Genomic DNA, 19510 nt, shown 5'->3' with positions numbered 1-19510 from the left:
TTTTTTTTCAATTAAAAATTCAGTTAAATTAGAAAAAAGTGAATAAATTTATATAAATATAAATTGAAAATTACTTATAAAAATTCAAACATTTAGTTTTAAATATCAAAATTTAACTAATAATACTCCAAAATCACTATATAGCATATTTTTGTTCCTTCTAACTTTCTGTATGGCTTTTTTAGATATATGTGAAATAATTTAAAAATCATAATGAAAAATAATCTATTAATCAACTTGTTTATTAACTAATTCTTAAAATTAAATTGTAATTAATTTAAAAACTTCAATAAATTTTATAATATGATTATAGAAACATAAAATTTAAAAATATATATTTAAATAAAATACTAAATAATCTACATAGTACTCGTTTGATATTGTAATTTGAAGGCGAAAAATGCTGCTAAGCAAGCACAATTTTAGATAATATTAAAAAAGAGTTGGTAAAAAAGTGATTTTTATTATTTTTAACATTTTTATAATAAAAAAATATTAATTTAATTATAAATTTATTCCTAATACTCTTTAATTAATATTTTTTAAAATTTTTTTTTTTTTAACCAATAGATTTTTCTAACGGTCTCATTTAATGTTTTAATTCCGCAAAACTTGGACTCTAACGAAGCACCAGTAGGGGTTATTAATCAGGAGCTTATTGCATGGAAATGGCGAAGCTGCATAAGCAAATGCAAAGATGTCAAGCATGGAGCCACGACAAGTCTCAAATAGCTTCATATGGAAGATATGCCACAACTAATAAAGATTTTAAATTTTTTTCTTTTCTTAAGAATTAGAAGAAGAAAAGGGGCAAATGATTATTCTATAGCAATCCCCCACCAAAAGTACTTGTAATATATGACGAGGAATTGTTACAGCAAGAGGACACTTAAAACCACCTTTACATGCCTGAGAAACAGTGGGAGCCAAGGAAAAGTTACATTAAGCATTATTGCTTGAGCACGTTGGTGGCCTCTCTACATGGAGATTACAAAACATGGGAATTATCATTCCTTCACTAAGAAAGCAAGTGCTTCATATGTGGATACGGCTCCATCAGCGACTCTAGGCTAGGCTAGGTTTGACAGCCTTCCTATTGAAGGTTCCATCTGATGGTGCTCAAGGTTACGCAGCACAATTCTTGCAAAAATTTTGGCTTCAAGTGGTGCAGTTGCTGCAGCAGCTGCAGCACGAACGACTCGTGTAGCTCCGGCATTCTGCATGAGACTTGCATGGTGCATAGCATGCCGGCCACCAGGAATGGTAAACTGCAGGGAAGTGTCAGAGTCACATGATCAATCTTTAGAAAAGGAACACTCATCCAACCAATTTTATAGGAAGATTAATAGTAACAATAATGAGCTCAAAGATCGTGGAAGTGGAAATTTTGACAGAGAGAGATTGAGAAGATGCAGTTTCGGGCTGTCGCCATGTCATGCAATATACCTGGAGAAGAGCAAATGCAGCACAAGTCTTGAGTGTAGAAGAGGGATTTCGTAGCATGGTAACAAATCGTCCAATTTCAGCTCCACTGAGACCCCACAAATGAAATGCAGGGGAGAAAAGGGTCCCCCAGTCAGAATATCAAAACAAGACTAGTAGGTATTATGCACATAAAATAAATAAATAAATAAAATAACAGTGAACATGCAAATATGAATTCATTCATGAGAAGATAAACCTAGGAGTCAAATGAACAACATTTTAAGTTCAAATGAAGAATATTTATGTGGTACACCGTATAACCATAAGCGTTGAACAGAGAAGATCTCCAGGAAACTGGGATGTCATATGAGAAGAGAATTTTGCATCTCAGAAAATCATCATCTTATATCCACACATATTAATCATCACTGAATTACATTAACAATCAAGTCCAGGTCCAAGACAACAACAATTGTCTAGCGAATCTCCTACGCCCGAATCTTAAACTCTGCTGCTCCAAGCAGTCAAATATAGTAAATTTATGTCTTGCAACAGTAAGAACTTAAAGAATGATTTGGATCTATTTTGGGAAAGCAAAAATGTGAGAGAGAAATAAAACCTGCATCTGAGATGTCCTGCTTCTGGAATACGAGCCCTCTCTGTTAGTTGTGTCAATGATGCTGGAGCTGATGATGCAGCAGCAATAGCAAACGTCTGTTGATCAGAAAATGTCAGGACAAAAGCTTCTATGTGCTTCAAAGCCATCCTTCTAGCCCCATCTAAGCTCACGCTCTTTGAAGTGCTTTCTGTCGACGTTCCCATCAATCCAAATTCATCCATTCTGCATAAAGAGATGTAAAGTATTATTTTGACCACACTTTGCTTCATTATTGGAAAACAAACAAAAATACTACAAGTTATAAGAAGAGGTCATAGAGAATAATATCAAGCAATTAAGTTTCTGCCTTCTCTTTGGAAGTATTTTATTAGATCCACGACAAATGATTGAGTTGGAACTTGAACATATATGATGCATAAACACCAAACATGTCTTAATCTGAGATGATTAGCACGCCATTGTAAAATTTTTATGCCAAAAAAACTCCCCGAAAAAGAAATAACATAGTAATGTTTCCCCCCCTTCAATTTTTCTTGGTGATATTAGGGGATGATTCGCAAACAGGGAGTGAAGAAGATATTCCCTGTCAATTATAATTCATTAACATGGATCTATCCCACATTCCATAAAAGCAGTCCTACAGAGAGACTCTATTGTAGAAAAATGGAACAGCATTCACAGACATATGTTCTAAAGTTAACTTTTCCAATCTTACCATCAGTTGTAAAAATATTTCAAAAGCAAATGTTTGCCCGCCATATATATAATTAGCCCGGCAGTAAGTGCATGTATTAAACCTTGGGAGGTCCCAATTTCAACACCCCAATCCCCATGACCTTATAAAAGATTTTTTTTTAAAAAAAATTAATATTGCAGAAAGAATATCATGAGAAAATGAGTAGCTTTGACCTTTTGACTTTTGTTTAAGGATATTAAAGGATGTTGCTCAAAACAAGGGAAACCATCATAATAGGACAGGGAGAGTACTTCACGTTATATTCTGAGACTGCAATTTCAGTACTTTAACAAAGATTGTCAACACAACTTATCAGGAATACAGAATGGAGATTGCTAACCTAAGACCAGAACCTCATGGGGTTTCAAAGGAGTAGTACCTTCCATCAAACATGTATGCCAATGCCAATGCAGCCATGAAGCGTGCCATCTTTGATACTGATGATGAACATAGATGAACAAGTGCAGGAACTCCACCTTCCTCTACTATCCGCAGAGCATTGCCTGGGTTGAAAGCAAGATTCCAAAGTGCCCCTGCTGCAGTTTCATGGACATCCTAAAAGCAAAGAATAAGCTTCAGTCAAGCAACAGGAATAACACAAGGAAAGATGTTAAGTTTCAATTTTCAAGTAGTTATCCACTTCATTTTAAGAATAGAAGCATCCAAACACCTTAAAAATGAATACTGAAATAAAAAATAAAACAAAATTAGAACAAAAAAGGGTGTAAGGGTGTAAGGCTGTAAGCACCTTTTTCATGACATGAAAAATGAATAAATAAAACGCCAATGAAGCACCCATTAGCATATGCCTCAGAAGAATGCTTGAGATGACTAGAAATTGTAGACATTGGCTAATAGGAAATCAAAACACTAACCTCAGCCTCAGATCGTGCCAGAGCAATCAGAGGAGCAACACCTCCTTCCCGTCCAATGGCGATGCTAATAAAGACCAACATATATATACATAATAACATTAGCACCTATGCCCAAAAACGATGAATAGAACAGCATCTCATCCTTAAAGTATTTGCATATACAAGAAGTGAATTAGAGTGTCAAGAAAGATGGTAATATAAAATTGGACTGAAGATTAGACCAAAAAATCTAAGCAATTAGCTGTTCAAAAAGGACAAATATAGTTTGATCCAGTCATACAAGTGCAGGCGTGTCATTTTGATGATGCAGAGATGCCATTCTCATATGATCACTTGCTGTTAGTAATTGTGGAGATTAATTAAATAATGGGCATTTATATCATTTCCCCCCAGTTCATTCTATCCAAATAACAATCATATTAGACACCGCGTGGATTATTTGTAAATTCATTTCATCGAACCATATGTGTCATAACACACAAATTTGTGCAGCCAACACTTTTATCTGCCTTTCACTGGGAAGACAAAACTAGTTTCAACAATCTACACACAATGGGGTGAAGGGAACTGGATTTCTTGGTTTTGATGGTAAATATAAAACATATTTGCTAACCAACATTACCTCTAATGAAGGGGAAAATTTTAAAATAATAATAATAATAATCTGCATACCTATTGGCTTCTGACACTGACAATCCCCAGAGAGCTCCAGCAGCCCTCTCTTGTAGTCCTGGGGAGGCATTTGAACAGGCTTGTGCAAGAGCAACCTAACAGCCACAAGATCAAAAATTCAACATGAAGTGGCACTTTCAACAATATAGAATATGCTACAATCTGGCAATTGCATATAAGAAATCCACAAGAAAATTTGTGAAGTCAGGAAATTGTATAATTCTCAGAACTTAGCCATTGGCGGCATTGCACAATCATAAATAAATATCTCAAACATTTTCAGCAATAACCATCAGTAAAAATACTGCTGGAAAAGAAATGCTTACACGACTTTGATTAAGAAAGATGCCACATATATGATGCCATGAACATGATTTAATACATTTAACTCAAAAATTAAGTAATCACAAACATAACAACTCTGGTAAAATAAGCCGAACAAATACCATCCTCATTTATTGATTCTCAGCAAGCATATCAGTTCAGAGAAACTAGAAGAATGACTTTATCCCAACATTCCAGACACCTAAATTAAGTGTCAACTATAGCATAAAAAGAATTCCAATTGATCTTCCTACCCATGGAAAAAGATTTTAAAAAAAAGTGAAATCATCACCCATATTGCTAATTCTTATAAAGTCCTACATAAAAGAACTAAACAAAAGACATTGTATTAATAGCTTAAAGTTGCAAGAACATATGTCAACCTATTGAGTTGTATCGATGCATGCATGTCCAATTTGACTTCCTAATGATGATTCCATTCCCAACCAATAGGTGACTGTCAGTAGCAGTCCCTGAATGAGGGACTCTACCAAGAGAAAGACTAGAAGAGTCTAGGAGAGGATAGAAAGGGGGAGAGAGAGAGAGAGAGATTAGAAGAGATTAGATAGAATAGCTTTGTTGTATTAATAAAAGCATGTGTAAATGCTGTTCATGCATACAGAAAGGAGATTGTTTAACCTAGAGACCAGAACCTCATGGGATTTTCAAAGGAGTAGCACCTTCCTCTCTTTTCTTCCACCTTCTCCTTGTCTAAGTGACAGTGACTTCTCTAAAGGTGAATGTATTTACTACTTTAATTATCATCTTCAGTTTTATGAAGCTTTACCTCATCAAGGCAAAACAAAATAATCCCTCTTAGAAATCAAACAGACCCTTCTCCTCGATGAATCAATCTCCAGCATTTTCATATTGTAATTTGTAACACATAAACTTAAACAAAGAAAAACCAAAGGCCTTGTCAGTGTTGATTAATTCTTGTCATTAGTGGACCTCCCACAAAACTAGTATTTCTCTTTGACAGGAGAAATGTCACTTAGTAAATAAGAAAATAATTAGGCAAGTAAGTCAACAGCATCTTTGTTGTGCTCTACAACTGCAACCACATCCTAAAACGCACTTCTTCTTGCATGAATCACGCCAACTCTATCCATTTCAGAGGGTAAAAGATTCAAGATTTAGTAAAGCCAAAATATCATACCAAAGCCTCAACGCCACCAGCTGCTGCAATTGCTTCACGATTCCTGTCATCAAATGATAAGTTCCACAAAGCACCAGCAGCTTCCTGCCTGTATAATAAGCATCTTAAATAGCATATATCAGATAAAACCCACCAATAAATAATATAATCTTGCTCACGTGCATTAAAATTTTGATCCATATATTATTAAGCTACAATTTTCCTACAGCATACAATTTTTTTTTACTGTCTTTGCTACAAGTGGAATTACACGTGTCTAAGATAACAGCACAAATCAACAACAGAACACATGTAGCAGACATTTTCACTAAAAAAATCGCTGGAATAAAGGCCAAGAATTATTAGATAATGATACGTAAGGAACAAATAGAAAAAGATAATTACCAAAAATCCAAAAGCCCCTTAGGTAAGAAATTTAAATTAGGACTGCTTTAAAAAATTACCTGACACCTTCATGTGGTGAACGCGTAAGTTGAACAAGTGCTTCAAGAGCACCAGCCTCTCGTCCAACAGCAGCATTGTTAGTATTGCTATCTCCATGTGCAGCCAAATTAGCTAAGGCACGAGCAGCCTTGCAAACCCAAGTTGACAAATTAAAATAGAACAGATCAACCCAACATTCCCCACTCCTCCCACCAACTCAACCCCCTCCCCAGCCCCATAAAACCAAAAAAGAGAAGAACTCAAACACACACGCAAATACAGAGCATAGAATTACCAGACATCAACATAGCAGAGTTTAAGCATGAAAGCAGGTAGCATTTGCTCGCATGAATAGAAAACAGTTATTTAGATTTCGTAAAAGCCGGGACTGCTGGGTTTAAAAGGAAACACATTGCATCCAACATAACATGCCATAATAATCAAATAATTCCAGGAAAGTTGCACAACATCTGAAATTTCAAACTTAGAATTTCATAATCTCCTCATTGAAGTCCACTATGCCCTATCAGATATCTATATCATTGACGGCATTTAAACTGGAAACACATGTGAGCAGGTTCTTATCTGTCCCCACAACCTCAAACTTTTTGCAACATTTTTTTTATTAAAGCTTTGAACAATACACGTAGTTATGCAATTTGAATTTGGTTTACTCTCAAATCAGGCTTTTCCATCTCATTTTGGTCTACCGTTTTATGACATGCAACCAAAGCTAACAAATAGACAATCCCAACGGTGAGGTGTAATAATTGATAAATATTTCTTTCAGACATCTAGTTATGAACATAGAAATTGACGCACCTGCTCTTGCACTCCCTCAAACTTGCAGTTACGAGCAAGCATCACTAAAGCATGTACACCACCTGCCAGGGCAACCTCCATGCTACACTTGTCATCAGCCGCCAAATTAGCCAAAGCACCAGCTGCGCGTTCCTGAAAAACACAAAATACAGAAACCAGCACAAGAATTAGCATATCATGCAATGGCTACTTTATTTGTGTGCAAAAGAAGAGATTTACAAAAAAAAAAAAGAATCTATGCACACAATGGGAGTGTTTCATGGGAATAAAATGCAGGTTATTAAGGACTGTACAAGAACTCCATCACCGCCAGATGACCATTTGAATATAAGATCAACTAAAGCTTTTACTCCACCAGCCTCAGCAATGGAACCCTGAACAATTTTCAAGTACGCAATTAGAAGCATAGAATATATTCCCTGTGATAATAGATACGACAAAACACAAGATATTCAACCTTGTGCTCTTCTCCAACTGAGAGATTCCAAAGTCCTCCAGCAGCTTCTTCAGCCACCAGCCTATTCATGGACCTCGCCAACCCAGCGAGAACGTTGATTCCTCCTTCTTCTGCTACAGCTTTTGCAACATTTGCATTCACAGACAAGTTCGCTATAGCCTATATATAACAAAATAATGTATTCAATTGAATTCCACATTTTCATCAGAAAATCAAAGTTCAGGAGTGTGCAAGCTATTGGACTGATAAGCAAGCAGTGGAAATTACAGAAAACAATAAAACAATTTATCTAAATCTGATGAAGCCACTTTATATATTGCAATTTAAACATTATTTAAAATGACAGACCCACATAATAACTATGATTATTGCTGTCTACTCCACAAAAGATATCACCTTAGCAGCCTCTGACTGAAGACCTTCCCTCCAGGATCTGGCAAGGTCTAGAAGAAGGCGTATGCCACCATCTCGCATAACTGCTTCAGCTCTTCCACAATCTATGCTAGCATTTTCATCATCAATGACCACAAAAGTTGCAAGGCCTGTCGCTGCCCTTTCTTGAACATCCTCCTGTGAGCTCTGCATCAAAATGAGCAATAGTGGTGCACCTTGCTTTAGCCAGAAATCATCCAGACCTTGAGGATTGCTCTCAGCAGTACGCAGAAGTGTATGAGACAAGATCCATTCTAGCCACGTCATAATATCATCGAAGTTTTTGTCCTTGTTCTTTGAATTCCTCCAGTCCAAAAACACATTTTTTCCTTTTCTTGAATTTGTAGTAACTGCAAATAATGACGCTAGTCCTTTAAAAATGTCAGTGAAAAGGGAAATTAATAATTTGCCTTTGCACATATTTGCATTGAATGTGGTGTCTGCTTCAAGAACTGAACAATTCAATGCACACAAAACTTTCAACCTATGACATGACGATAACAATCCAGAAACAGCTGTTGGAGGAATATTAGTTCTTGAAACATCCAATCCAATCAGGTTAGGCAGCTTATGCCAGAGATGAATCATTTCCCACTTGATATTTGATGTCCCAGCAACCGAGAGGAAACATACAGATACTACATTGCCCAATGCTACCTCATCAACATTAAGACAGTCCAAGAACCCAATATCAAACAAATTTGGACAATGCTTGGCCAAGGCATTGATGGCATCAGCAGAAACATCTCTAATTCCAGACAGCAGAAGTTTCCTCAACTGTGGACAGCAAAAAGCTATTGCTTTTATAGCATCACTGCTGATCCTCTCACAAAAGTCAGGCCCAAGTTGGAGACTTTCAAGCAATTCATGCCGAGCCGCAATCACAGAAAGAGTTGCATCTGTTATTTTCCTACAGTAATCACCACTTATTTCACGCAAATTCCTATCTTGGAGATGTATTATTGCATCAGCTGACTCTGCTCCACGAAACCTAAGCTTCTGAAGATTTACACATCTAGAAGCAAGTGAAGCCGCCATGGCAGCATCACATTTGTGGGCACGGAGATCCAATGAAGACCACAAGCACGGAGAAACGCCTAAAGCCCTCCATGTCCTACATGTTGATGACAAGCTTGCACGGTCACGATAATTCAGACAGGAAAATAGCTGAATCACTGTGTCATCAGGCAAGCTGGTCCAATCAACAGCCTTATTGCTATATGAACATGAAACTTCATCCTCAATTTCAGGAAAACTAGGCACAACTACCTTCTCATTTCCCTTCTTTGCCACTTTGCGCCTCACCCTACGACTCATGTCTCGATCACAAAAAAAAACGTATCAGGTACTTACACCTTTGGACCTCACCACCTAATTCCTATATCCAGTGAAGAAACAAATAAAAACCCATTAGATGCATACCCTTTAAACTTAAAACCCAAATAAGCGAAAGAGACCAGGAAATCAATGCTCTTTTAACTGAAAATAAAACCCCTATATCTTCTAGACAAGTAATAGAATTGCGTATATAAATCACGCAGGATTAAAGATTTGTATTAGTCACCCTAAGAGGCTACCGATGAGATAGCCGAATAAAGTCTTTGAGTTACAAATGCATTGCAGATAAAGCAATCACGGCGTTCTCAAACCTGGGAGCTCAAGCTTTATAAACTTCCATGGAAACTCTTAAATCTCGAAGTTTGGGAATTAAATCAGTTGCCTTGTAAGGAACTGCATAGAAGAAGCGTCAATGGAGCTTCAATAAATTATAAAGAGAAAACCCAACAAGAAAGAAACAAAATTTTAAGGAAGGATATTAGAAGAATTCAAGAGGGTAATTGAGAGGAGAATAAAGAATGAAACCCTCAAATATTTATGTTTACCCTCTCCTCTAATTTCTTTCCTGTTGGGCAACAAATGTAAGAGAAGAGAGGAGGGAGATCGTCTCAGGTGAAAAAGGGCCAAAAGAAGAGATTGAATTACTGCATTGAGGCTGCGGATGAAATGGTGTGAAACTCCAGCTCATTAGGCAGTATCAAATGGCAATCACCTCCATTGCATAATACAAGTCTTTTTTTCAAATATAAAACTCTAATTATATTTTCTTTGCCTACATAAAAAATTGGATCTTTTTTACAAGCTTTTTCAATTTATTGTCTTCCCATCAATGAACGTTCTGTTCAATTAAAAATGTGAATCATTATTTCTCAAAAATTATTGGTTTCATTTGGGTTTTTTAATGACTTCATGCAAAATTCCTTTTTTCAGAAGAATTAATACATTTTCTTTAAGATTACAATTATTTTATCAACTAGTGATATATTTTATTTTTAAAAAGAAAAAAATACTTTTATCGGTAGATTGTGTTAATGAATATATTTTTTTGTCAAGAGGCCATCCAATTTGTATACATGTGGACTTCTCTCAATATAAGAGAAGTTCTAATTCTATGGCAAAGAGTGTTTGATGGATAACAAGGAAAAGTACCATCGATGACATTTACTCTTTGGAGATTATCACATTCTACTAAGATTCTACGGAATCCTAAATCCATACTAGCTTTACACCTTGAAGAAAAGCCCATAGTTTTGGTCTTAAGATCGAAACTCTACCTACTGCCACGGTAAAGCCTCACAGCCACCTCTCTGTATCATCTCTCAACAATTCGCCCCCAAAGACTTTATAATACTAAGAGCCATTTGCGTTCAACATAACAAAATTGGTAGGTGATGGAGTCTAATTAGCCATATGATTTGTGTAATGTGCAAAGAAGAATGTTGATCCCACAATAGAACAAAACTCCCTTGTCGCGTAAATGAATTAAATTTTTAATTAGTTATTTAAAATTTAATTTGATAAAAATTTAATTAGATTCGAATCAGATTTTTAAATAAATTAAACTCGAGTTTCATTCTTAAATTTGGTTAGTAAATGAGTTAAATTTGAATTTTATAATATTCGTTTCATTAAAACTCATAAGTTTAGCTTATTTTTGAATTTACGAGCAGACTCATAAATAGTCTTATTAAACTGACGGAGATTAATATTAAGAAATAAATTTAAAATTCGAATATATTTTTATGAATAAAATTTAAATTTTTTAAAGTTCATTTAATTATACTCTAAAAACTTTATGGATTTAAAATTTAATAATTCATTTTTATAAATTTATGAACTAATTTATACATATACTTATTCAATTAAAATTAATTAATTTTAAATTAAAATTCATTATATACATAAATAAAATTAAACAACTCATGAACTATTCAAGATTAAACTCGATAATAGTTAAATTCGTCTAAATTCAACTACTAAATAAATCAAATTTGAGTTTATTAATATTCAGTTTAAATTCAAAAAAATTTTAACGAATCAAATTTAAACTTTTTAAAATTCAAATTAATTCGATTCATTTATACTCCTACTTACATGTCTATTCAACTATAATCAAATAATCCAATCCTAATATTGAAATGAAATTCAACTATTTTAGTAGATATAAATTCAGTTGATTTCGGTTAATAATTTTTGAAAATTTTAATTTTTTAATTATCACTTTGGTTAGTTTTGATTTAATGACTGAATTAAATGAAATAATTAAATTTTTATTAAATAATATATTTATATTATTATTTTATTGACAAAATATTATTTATAATGGTTATTTTTATAATTTTATTATTAATATTGATTTATAATTACTATTTACTAAAATAACTTATATTTATTAATTTTATAAATAAAAAATATAGTTATATATTTTTATTTATATTTTTAATTAATTAATAATTTTAAAATAAAATTTTATTTTATTTCAATTATAACGGATAAGCAACTGAATATTTTAATTTATGTTAAAGTCAATTTTCTTTTAATTTCAATTTAGTTCAGTTAAAACTCATTGCGAGTACGGAAACTTAAAAGCAAACTATTGTGATGTTGTAAGATCACAATAAAATAAGTGGAAAGTTAATAATATAGCAACCAACCAATATTTATTTTACATTTATTGGTTCAAAAAATCAATATTTTTGAGGTTTTTCATATTTATGATCTAAATTTTTAATTTTAAATAAAAAATCTCAATTATTTTTTTTTATTTTGAATCAAACAGTGTTGAATTTATTATAATTATAATAATTTTTTAAATTAATTTTAATCAAATTTAAATTAATTTACACGATGTATTATATATTATTATTTTTATCACAAACAATAAATTAAAAATAATTAAAATTTTAACCTTTTAATTATATAAAATTTCTAAATTATATAAAATTTTTAAATTATATAATTAAAATATTTAATTCTCTTGTATTTAAATAAAAAGGTCATTAGAGATTTAAAGTCTTACACTCAGATTTAATCTGATGATAAGTGTATCTAAATACATCTGAGAGATATCAAGTTCTATTTTCTCAATTTTCAATTCTCACGTCAAAAGAGAGATATTTAAAGTCTTAATTAATATTTAATTCAATTTATTCAAGTTACTTATATAGTAAAAATAATAATATATGGTGTATTATATGGGATAATTTAAATATGATCAAAATTAATTTAAAAAATTATCATAAATACAATAAATTTAAAAGTTGAAATTTTTTAATTTAAAAATAAAAATTTAGATTATAAATGTGAAAACTTATAAAATTAAAAACTTTTTAGACTAATAAGCCTATATTTTAACACTTTCTGAAAATTTTAACTTTTTAAATTAAGTTCTTAAAAACAAACAAAACTTTAGTTTTAGTTCAAAGTAATTCTAATTTAATTATCTCAATAATTTTTAATATAAAAATAGTAGTTATTTTTAAGGGTGGTTTTGGATATTAAAATCCTATTCAGTGTATTAGCAGATTGACTAATGGTTAGTTTTTAACCATTAATTATTTATATAACGTTCAAATAAGAGTATTTGATATAAAATAAATATTGAATTAACGGTCAAATATGATAATAAAGGATATGGATGAATATTTAAATTTATAAAAAATAAATAAAAGGATATAAATGTGAAAAAAAATAAGTTGTCAAGCATTAAACTTAGTGAAAGCACTATTTGGCAATCATTTTTTAAATAGTATTGAGTATTTTGACGGAGTGAAAACACTGTTATTTAGTGATCGACGGAGTGATTTATGAAAATTTAGTTTTTGTAACGTTTGATTAAATGCTATTGAACTGTTATACACTACTACGTTATTTATACTACAACCACTAGTACTGGCGAACATGATCGAAGAGGAACTTTTTAATTGAGTTAATGATAAAAAAAATTTATAATTTTAATTTTGTTACGATCACATTTTTTTCACCAATTAAAACTTAACCTTTTAAAATTATTTCAATTATATTCTGCAGTTATTTATATTTTAACTAAGGAAATTATCACATCACTCACTATATCAATACCACGTCAGTAATTTTAAAATAAAATTAATAATAATTTAAAGATATAAAGTAGAATTACAAGAAAATCATAAATATAGAATTTTTTTTAATAATTATTTATTTTATTAATATTTTTTTAGAAAATGGAGGATTGACAATTAAATTTATAATTTCAGATTAATTATATATTTTTTTAGCCACTTAATTAAGTCTGACTAAACAATTAAATATTTAATTTATATATTATTAATTTTTTTAAACGTTGCTCTAAATATTAATATAATTTTAAAAAAATAATAGATTAATAATATACTTGAAAGTTAAAAAAAATTTTAAAAAGTGTTCTAAAAAATTATATTATTATTTTTAATATTTTTAAATTAAATTATGTTAAATATTATTTTAAATTATTTTTTAATATTTTATAATTAATATATTTAATAAAATTATTTTTTTAATGATAATTTTAAAAATAATATTAAATAGTAAGTATATTAGATAGATTTAAGAAAAATTGATGGATAATTATTTTAGTTAAAATAAAATTAAGATAAATTATTATTATAAAATTATTAATAAAAATTAAATAATAATTAAATAATAATATAAATAGTAATTTTTAAATATATTTAATAGTAAAAAAAATAATTTAATAATTCTATATAAATAATGATTGGAGTAAATAATTAGACATTAAAATGATAAAATTTAATTAATAAAAAATAAAAGTATAAAATGAAATTGTAAAAAAATATAAATGTTTTTAATAATTAATTTTAAATTTTACTGATGGGGTGATATAGTATTAATATGATAAGTGGCGTAATAATTTTATTCATTAAAATAGTAATATATATTTTAATACGTATTTTAATACATGATACGTGTTGTAATAATTTCGTTAATTTTTTATCCATATAAAATTGAAATAATTTTAAAAATTTAAATTTTAATTAAAAAAATATAATTATGATAAAATAAAAAATATAGATTTTTTTTATTAATTATTTTTAATAATTATGAAATAATAACAATTAATATTTTGAATTAATTTAAATACCAAACATATCATTAAATATCGTTGTCAAACAGATCTAAACCTGGAATCTTCAAAATTCAATTAAATACGCTTAATATTATTGTGTTAAAACCTGTAAGACCGACCAAACTTTTTGCGTAAGAGAAAAAGTGATCAACACAAACTCCTCTGAATTAGATGTGTGTGGACACATGACAAATCTGTATGTTTTAATGAATTATGTTTGTTACATTTTATCAAGGAAAATAATCCAAATCTTTTAAGTGCATAACTCATAAAAACTCAAATTTCTCAAAGTTTCTTTTATGCGCAAGCCTGCGAATTTATCCACAATCTACCCAATGGCAAAGAAGCTCCCAAGTATTGCGTAAACCGGAATCTGTAATGGCAAAGTATAAATAGGGGGCTAAGTATATAATTCCAATAAAACGACGATGCAGCAAGTAAATATTTATGAAACGACAAGTCATATGATACGGGTTTTCGAAATGACTTTTCATGGAAACTAATTACGGGATACGCAGGCTAACGACTAACGAAAACGGAGTGTACCTGGACGGACGTATGCAATATATACAGAATGAAAAATCAAAATAGGCTGAGAATAAAAGCTAGCGCCAACATTGAACAGGCAACCGGGATTGATGGCCGGCTGCAACTCAATCTCTAAAGCTCCGCCTTCCTGGTTTTCTCAGTGTTGGTCCTCGGCTCGCAGGACCAAAACTTTAAATTTTCCCTTTGACACTATCCTCGCTGCAAATCCATCCGATGGGCTCGTACGCCGCCTCGGTCTCTTCGATCTTATACTCATCGGGGTCGGTGCCTCCGTCGGCGCCGGTATCTTCGTTGTCACCGGAACCGTCGCTCGCGACGCAGGACCTGGTCTGTTTTTTCTGTATTCTTGTTTTATTTTAATTTCCCTTATATAATCCAAATCCTTATGTTGTTCCTTACCGTCCTCGGAGCTTCAATTCGGCTGTTGTTTGGATTAATCCATGAACTTCAGCGTCCATTGAATTCGCTTATATATATACACCCAATTGCATCTCAAATGTCGTACGGATGTCCATGAATACGTGTTCTATAATCGTTGGTGTGAACTTTGATTAATTTATTTGATTGCTAAATTTTGGGGAAAAAAGTGATTATTTTTATGCTTGAATTGTTTTTAATCTCATTTAAAGATACCTCACAAGAACTTGCTGTGGGAAAGTCTGAGCTGTTCATTGTATTACAATTATATATGCGTGTTTGCTTTATGGATTTCAATAACCAGGATGCTCATCCATCGCGCTGGTTGTATTATGATGCAGGGGTCACAATTAGTTTTATACTGGCTGGAGTATCATGTATATTTAATGCACTCTGTTATGCTGAACTGGCTTCTCGTTTCCCTGCTGTTGTTGGAGGAGCATACTTATATGCATATTCAGCTTTCAATGAAATCACTGCTTTCCTCGTTTTTGGTCAACTGATGCTTGATTACCACATTGGGGCAGCTAGCATAGCACGAAGTTTAGCAAGTTATGTAGTCACAATTTTGGAACTCTTTCCTCTTTTCAGAGATCACATTCCAAGCTGGATTGGACATGGTGGTCAAGAATTCCTTGGAGGAACACTCTCTATCAACATATTAGCACCAATTCTCCTTGCTCTTCTGACTGTAATTCTGTGTTGGGGTGTTGGAGAATCTTCTATGTTGAACTCTCTCATGACTGTGACAAAGGTGCTGTATTCCACTTCCCTTATTTTATTTATTTTTTCTTATTTCTTTATAGATGTTAGCCACTAACACATAGCACCTTAGGAATGAAGCGAGCGGAGATCAATGGAAAAGATTTTCTTTTCCCAAAGAAAGGGAAAAGTACAAGCATTGAAAATAATAAGTAGATAAATGGTGTATAGCTCTTGAGGACAGGAAAGGATGTGTTTTCTTCACCTCTGGGAAAAGTTACACCCTAGGATATAAAGGGGGGGGGGGGGGCGCTCTGACCTGTGTTGTTTTTTTTTTGGCGTTTTATATATCTATTTTTTAAATTTTATTCAATCACTTTGATTAATTTGCTGATATCTAAAACTCTGAAGTTTTTATCCTGGAGGTTGCATGCAAACATTGTGTAAACATCTATATACCTAATTTTAATATTTTATTCAATCACTTTGATTAATCTTCTGATATCTAAAACTCTGAAGTTTTAATCCTGAAGGTTGTATGCGAACATTGTGTAAAACATCTAACAGATATAACAATTTTTTTTTTCCATTCTGTTGCAGGTTGTTATCGTTATTATTGTCATCTTTGTGGGTGCTTTTGAGGTTGATGTTTCAAATTGGTCTCCTTTTGCTCCAAAGGGTGCTAAAGCAATATTGACCGGTGCAACTGTTGTATTTTTTGCATATGTTGGGTTTGATGCTGTTGCAAATTCAGCTGAAGAAGCAAAGAGACCACAGGCATGTGTTGTTGCTTTGATGCCACTTGGTGTCTGCTATTGTAGCTTATGCAGTATTTATAATGTCTCAGAGTTCTGCTTGCATAATCCCGTTCTTGACTGCTTCTTTGTTTTTCTCAATTTTATTTGATTTTCAGCGGGATTTGCCACTGGGCATCATAGGAAGCCTTTTAATATGCATTGTCTTGTATATTGGAGTTTGTTTAGTGATCACTGGGATGGTACCTTACAATCTCCTTGGTGAAGATGCTCCTTTGGCTGAGGCCTTCAAGTCCAAGGGCTTGAAGTATGTTTCTGTTTTAATCAGCATAGGTGCTGTTGCTGGACTTACAACCACTCTTTTAGTTGGCCTTTATGTTCAGGTGAACAGCTTCAGCCTTTATACTTAATTGGCATGTTTTATATGGCTTTTGCATATATGAATTATGTTGTGTTTTTATGAGCAGTCTCGGTTGTACCTGGGGCTTGGAAGGGATGGTCTACTGCCTTCAATATTTGCTAAAGTGCACCCAACACACCATACTCCTATCCATTCTCAAGTTTGGGTTGGTATTGTTGCCAGCATTTTGGGGGGATTATTTAATGTGCACATGCTTTCACACATTCTTTCTGTCGGCTCATTGGTACGTCATTCTGATGTTTTTTTTTTTAATGTGCAAAACTATCGGGGAAATTTATTATCGTTATTATTATTTTCTGGTGTGGGCTGCAGCAATATATGTCTTCTGAACTTAAGCATATTTATTTGCTAGTAAACAGGAGTCCAGGACCAGTGCATTAGTGCTGAACTTTTATATATATATATATATAACTATTATTAGAAGGTTATATTCGCCTCACATCATATTAGACTTTTGCAGACAGGTTATTCTGTTGTTTCAGCTTGTGTAGTAACTCTGCGCTGGAAGGATAAGGCACCGAGTCAAGTTTCCTCAAGGTGGACTTCAGCCTGGCAGGAAGGTGTCATTTGCCTTATCATAGTTGCCTGCTGTGGCTTCGGTGCTGGTCTCTTTTATCGATATGGTGCTTCAATTGTGTTTTTGGTTGTAGCAGTTGTTATAGCTGTACTTGCTGCTGCAGCTCTTTACTTACGCCAAGTGAGTATTATGTTTTATTCTATGTCTCCTATTTCTTCTCATTGGCTACAATCATGTGTTCTAAAGAGTGTTATAGGTGCTTCTAATAGGGGAAACTAACTGATCCTGCTTTGTTGTTGTAGAGGTTAAAAGGGTGCTTTAATGAAGCACTCTTACCTTTTTAAATTTAAAATGACCTCTTGCCTCTTTAACAGTTCAGATCTCTAGTGGGTAGCCTGTCTTGGTTGTTGGAATAATGATATTTGTTTTTCTTCCCTGTCGATGCACTAAAAAAGATTGACTTTAAGTAGTTAAAATGAAGAAGCATGACAACCATTTTTAAATTACAATGCTGGATCTCTTCTTTGGACATATAACCCTTATGTGCATTTTTAATCTTGTCTGGCCAAAAGGCTTTTGTAACTAGAACTTTTTGGTGCCTTGTGAATCTATGATTCTTTTGCAGCAGTGCTAGCTTTGTCACTGTATATGTGTTTAGTCTTTTCTATTTCTCTGTCCCTGTTTGATTTTTTTTTTCAGGGGTGACAGGAAAGGATTAGATCTATTGTCTATACAATTACACCTTGGTTACAATTCTAATTGAAAGAAAAAAAGGATTCTGGAAATAGTTTGTGAAGGGTAGAAGAGAGGAGTAGGCCCTATTTGCTTTTCTGTGGCTGCTGAATTCTCTGATGCCTTGCATTGTTCTTGTCATCAGGTTTACACAGATCCTCCTGGGTTTTCTTGTCCTTGGGTTCCAATTGTGCCAGTTGTTGGCATCTTCTTCAATATCTTCCTGTTTGCTCAGGTGTGCTAATGAAGTTCAGTTATCAGAAACCACGTCTCTTTATTGTGGCCTATGTTCCAGCTTTTTTGTTTAATGGTAGGATTTTCTTTTTCTTTTTCTTTTTTTGCAGCTGCACCATGAAGCATGGGTAAGATTCGTTGTCCTTAGCATCATCATGGCGGCAATATATGCATTTTATGGGCAATATAATGCTAAACCAAGTTCAGATGACATAGTTATTTACCAGAGAGCTCCTGCGGAAGCAACACATATTCATTAGTTACTAAATGTTCGGTGTTAGGCAACGAGGTGTGGTTGTAGCAATGGTTGTGTTGTATATTTGTATTTACACTGTATCATCTGTAAAGCCATTTGTATGAGCCTTTTGTGTAACAATACATTTATTATAGGAATCCTCTTTTAGAAATGGAGATGTCTTGGAACGGAAGAATGAAATAAAGGTGAATACGTTATACATTCTTTTCTTTTTCTATAGTTGAATGTATTAAGGTTTGATAATTTTGCCTCTACTTGCAACCATTTTTTCACGCATTACTTGCTCTCCCTGATATTTGTGCCACAATTATCCAAGCAAAATCTGTTTTTGTGAGATCACGTTCCAAACTACTAAATGGTTTTTTCTTCAAAGGGAAAAAGCAATGAAGAGAGGGAGAGAGAGGGGAAAGGCCCGTCAGTAGCATAAAATATCGGAATAAGATGCTATTGTACCCCCTTCGGCAAATCCTGGAGGCTGAGAAGTTCACATCCAGTACTTCAAACTGTTCTGAGCTGAAAAATGTGGAAGGTGCAACCTCAA

The 19510-nt window shown here is 32.7% G+C and overlaps 2 protein-coding genes across 6 annotated transcripts; one reads left to right on the top strand and one right to left on the bottom strand.

Moving 5' to 3' along the window:
- Nucleotides 1–793: 793 nt before the first annotated feature.
- On the bottom strand, nucleotides 794–10003 carry LOC110615583 (protein ARABIDILLO 1). 5 transcript variants are annotated; one of them, XM_043956876.1, is made up of 14 exons: nucleotides 9828–10003; nucleotides 9509–9675; nucleotides 7909–9322; nucleotides 7513–7671; nucleotides 7349–7429; nucleotides 7056–7187; nucleotides 6254–6381; nucleotides 5811–5913; nucleotides 4328–4422; nucleotides 3656–3719; nucleotides 3160–3335; nucleotides 2045–2266; nucleotides 1447–1531; nucleotides 794–1268 (listed from the first exon to the last, which is right to left on the bottom strand). In XM_043956876.1, exons 3-14 carry the CDS (start codon nucleotides 9259–9261, stop codon nucleotides 1071–1073), a joined length of 2796 nt encoding a protein of 931 aa, XP_043812811.1. In that variant the 5' UTR covers nucleotides 9262–9322; nucleotides 9509–9675; nucleotides 9828–10003; the 3' UTR covers nucleotides 794–1070. The 5 variants fall into 5 exon arrangements, with proteins under 5 accessions (XP_043812811.1, XP_021613226.1, XP_021613228.1 ...); XM_021757534.2 differs by having other exon boundaries at nucleotides 9594–9675; XM_021757536.2 differs by having other exon boundaries at nucleotides 9594–9675; nucleotides 9928–9997.
- A 4867-nt stretch (nucleotides 10004–14870) lies between these two features.
- LOC110615665 (cationic amino acid transporter 9, chloroplastic) lies at nucleotides 14871–19170 on the top strand. The gene is made up of 8 exons (XM_021757662.2): nucleotides 14871–15262; nucleotides 15694–16106; nucleotides 16655–16831; nucleotides 16968–17192; nucleotides 17277–17453; nucleotides 17691–17927; nucleotides 18625–18714; nucleotides 18824–19170. Exons 1-8 carry the CDS (start codon nucleotides 15025–15027, stop codon nucleotides 18971–18973), a joined length of 1707 nt encoding a protein of 568 aa, XP_021613354.1. The 5' UTR covers nucleotides 14871–15024; the 3' UTR covers nucleotides 18974–19170.
- Nucleotides 19171–19510: the final 340 nt, after the last annotated feature.

Source organism: Manihot esculenta, chromosome 5 (genome assembly GCF_001659605.2).
Source record: "Manihot esculenta cultivar AM560-2 chromosome 5, M.esculenta_v8, whole genome shotgun sequence".
In the NCBI taxonomy this organism is placed as follows: domain Eukaryota; kingdom Viridiplantae; phylum Streptophyta; class Magnoliopsida; order Malpighiales; family Euphorbiaceae; genus Manihot; species Manihot esculenta.
Note: the sequence above shows the minus strand (reverse complement) of the source record. Positions and strands in the feature narration are given on the sequence as shown.

What these genes read in the sequence shown, in the direction of transcription:
- LOC110615583 (XM_043956876.1), bottom strand. Translation starts at nt 9,261, where the DNA reads ATGAGTCGTAGGGTGAGGCGCAAAGTGGCAAAGAAGGGAAATGAGAAG. An exon ending in TCACCACATGAAGGTGTCAG is followed by an intron (nt 5,914 to 6,253) that starts GTAATTTTTTAA and finishes ATGCTATTTAAG; the next exon opens with ATGCTTATTATACAGGCAGG. An exon ending in TGGCACGATCTGAGGCTGAG is followed by an intron (nt 3,336 to 3,655) that starts GTTAGTGTTTTG and finishes CTTTGCTTTTAG; the next exon opens with GATGTCCATGAAACTGCAGC.
- LOC110615665 (XM_021757662.2), top strand. Translation starts at nt 15,025, where the DNA reads ATGGCCGGCTGCAACTCAATCTCTAAAGCTCCGCCTTCCTGGTTTTCT. An exon ending in TTCTTTCTGTCGGCTCATTG is followed by an intron (nt 17,454 to 17,690) that starts GTACGTCATTCT and finishes AGACTTTTGCAG; the next exon opens with ACAGGTTATTCTGTTGTTTC. An exon ending in ATATCTTCCTGTTTGCTCAG is followed by an intron (nt 18,715 to 18,823) that starts GTGTGCTAATGA and finishes CTTTTTTTGCAG; the next exon opens with CTGCACCATGAAGCATGGGT.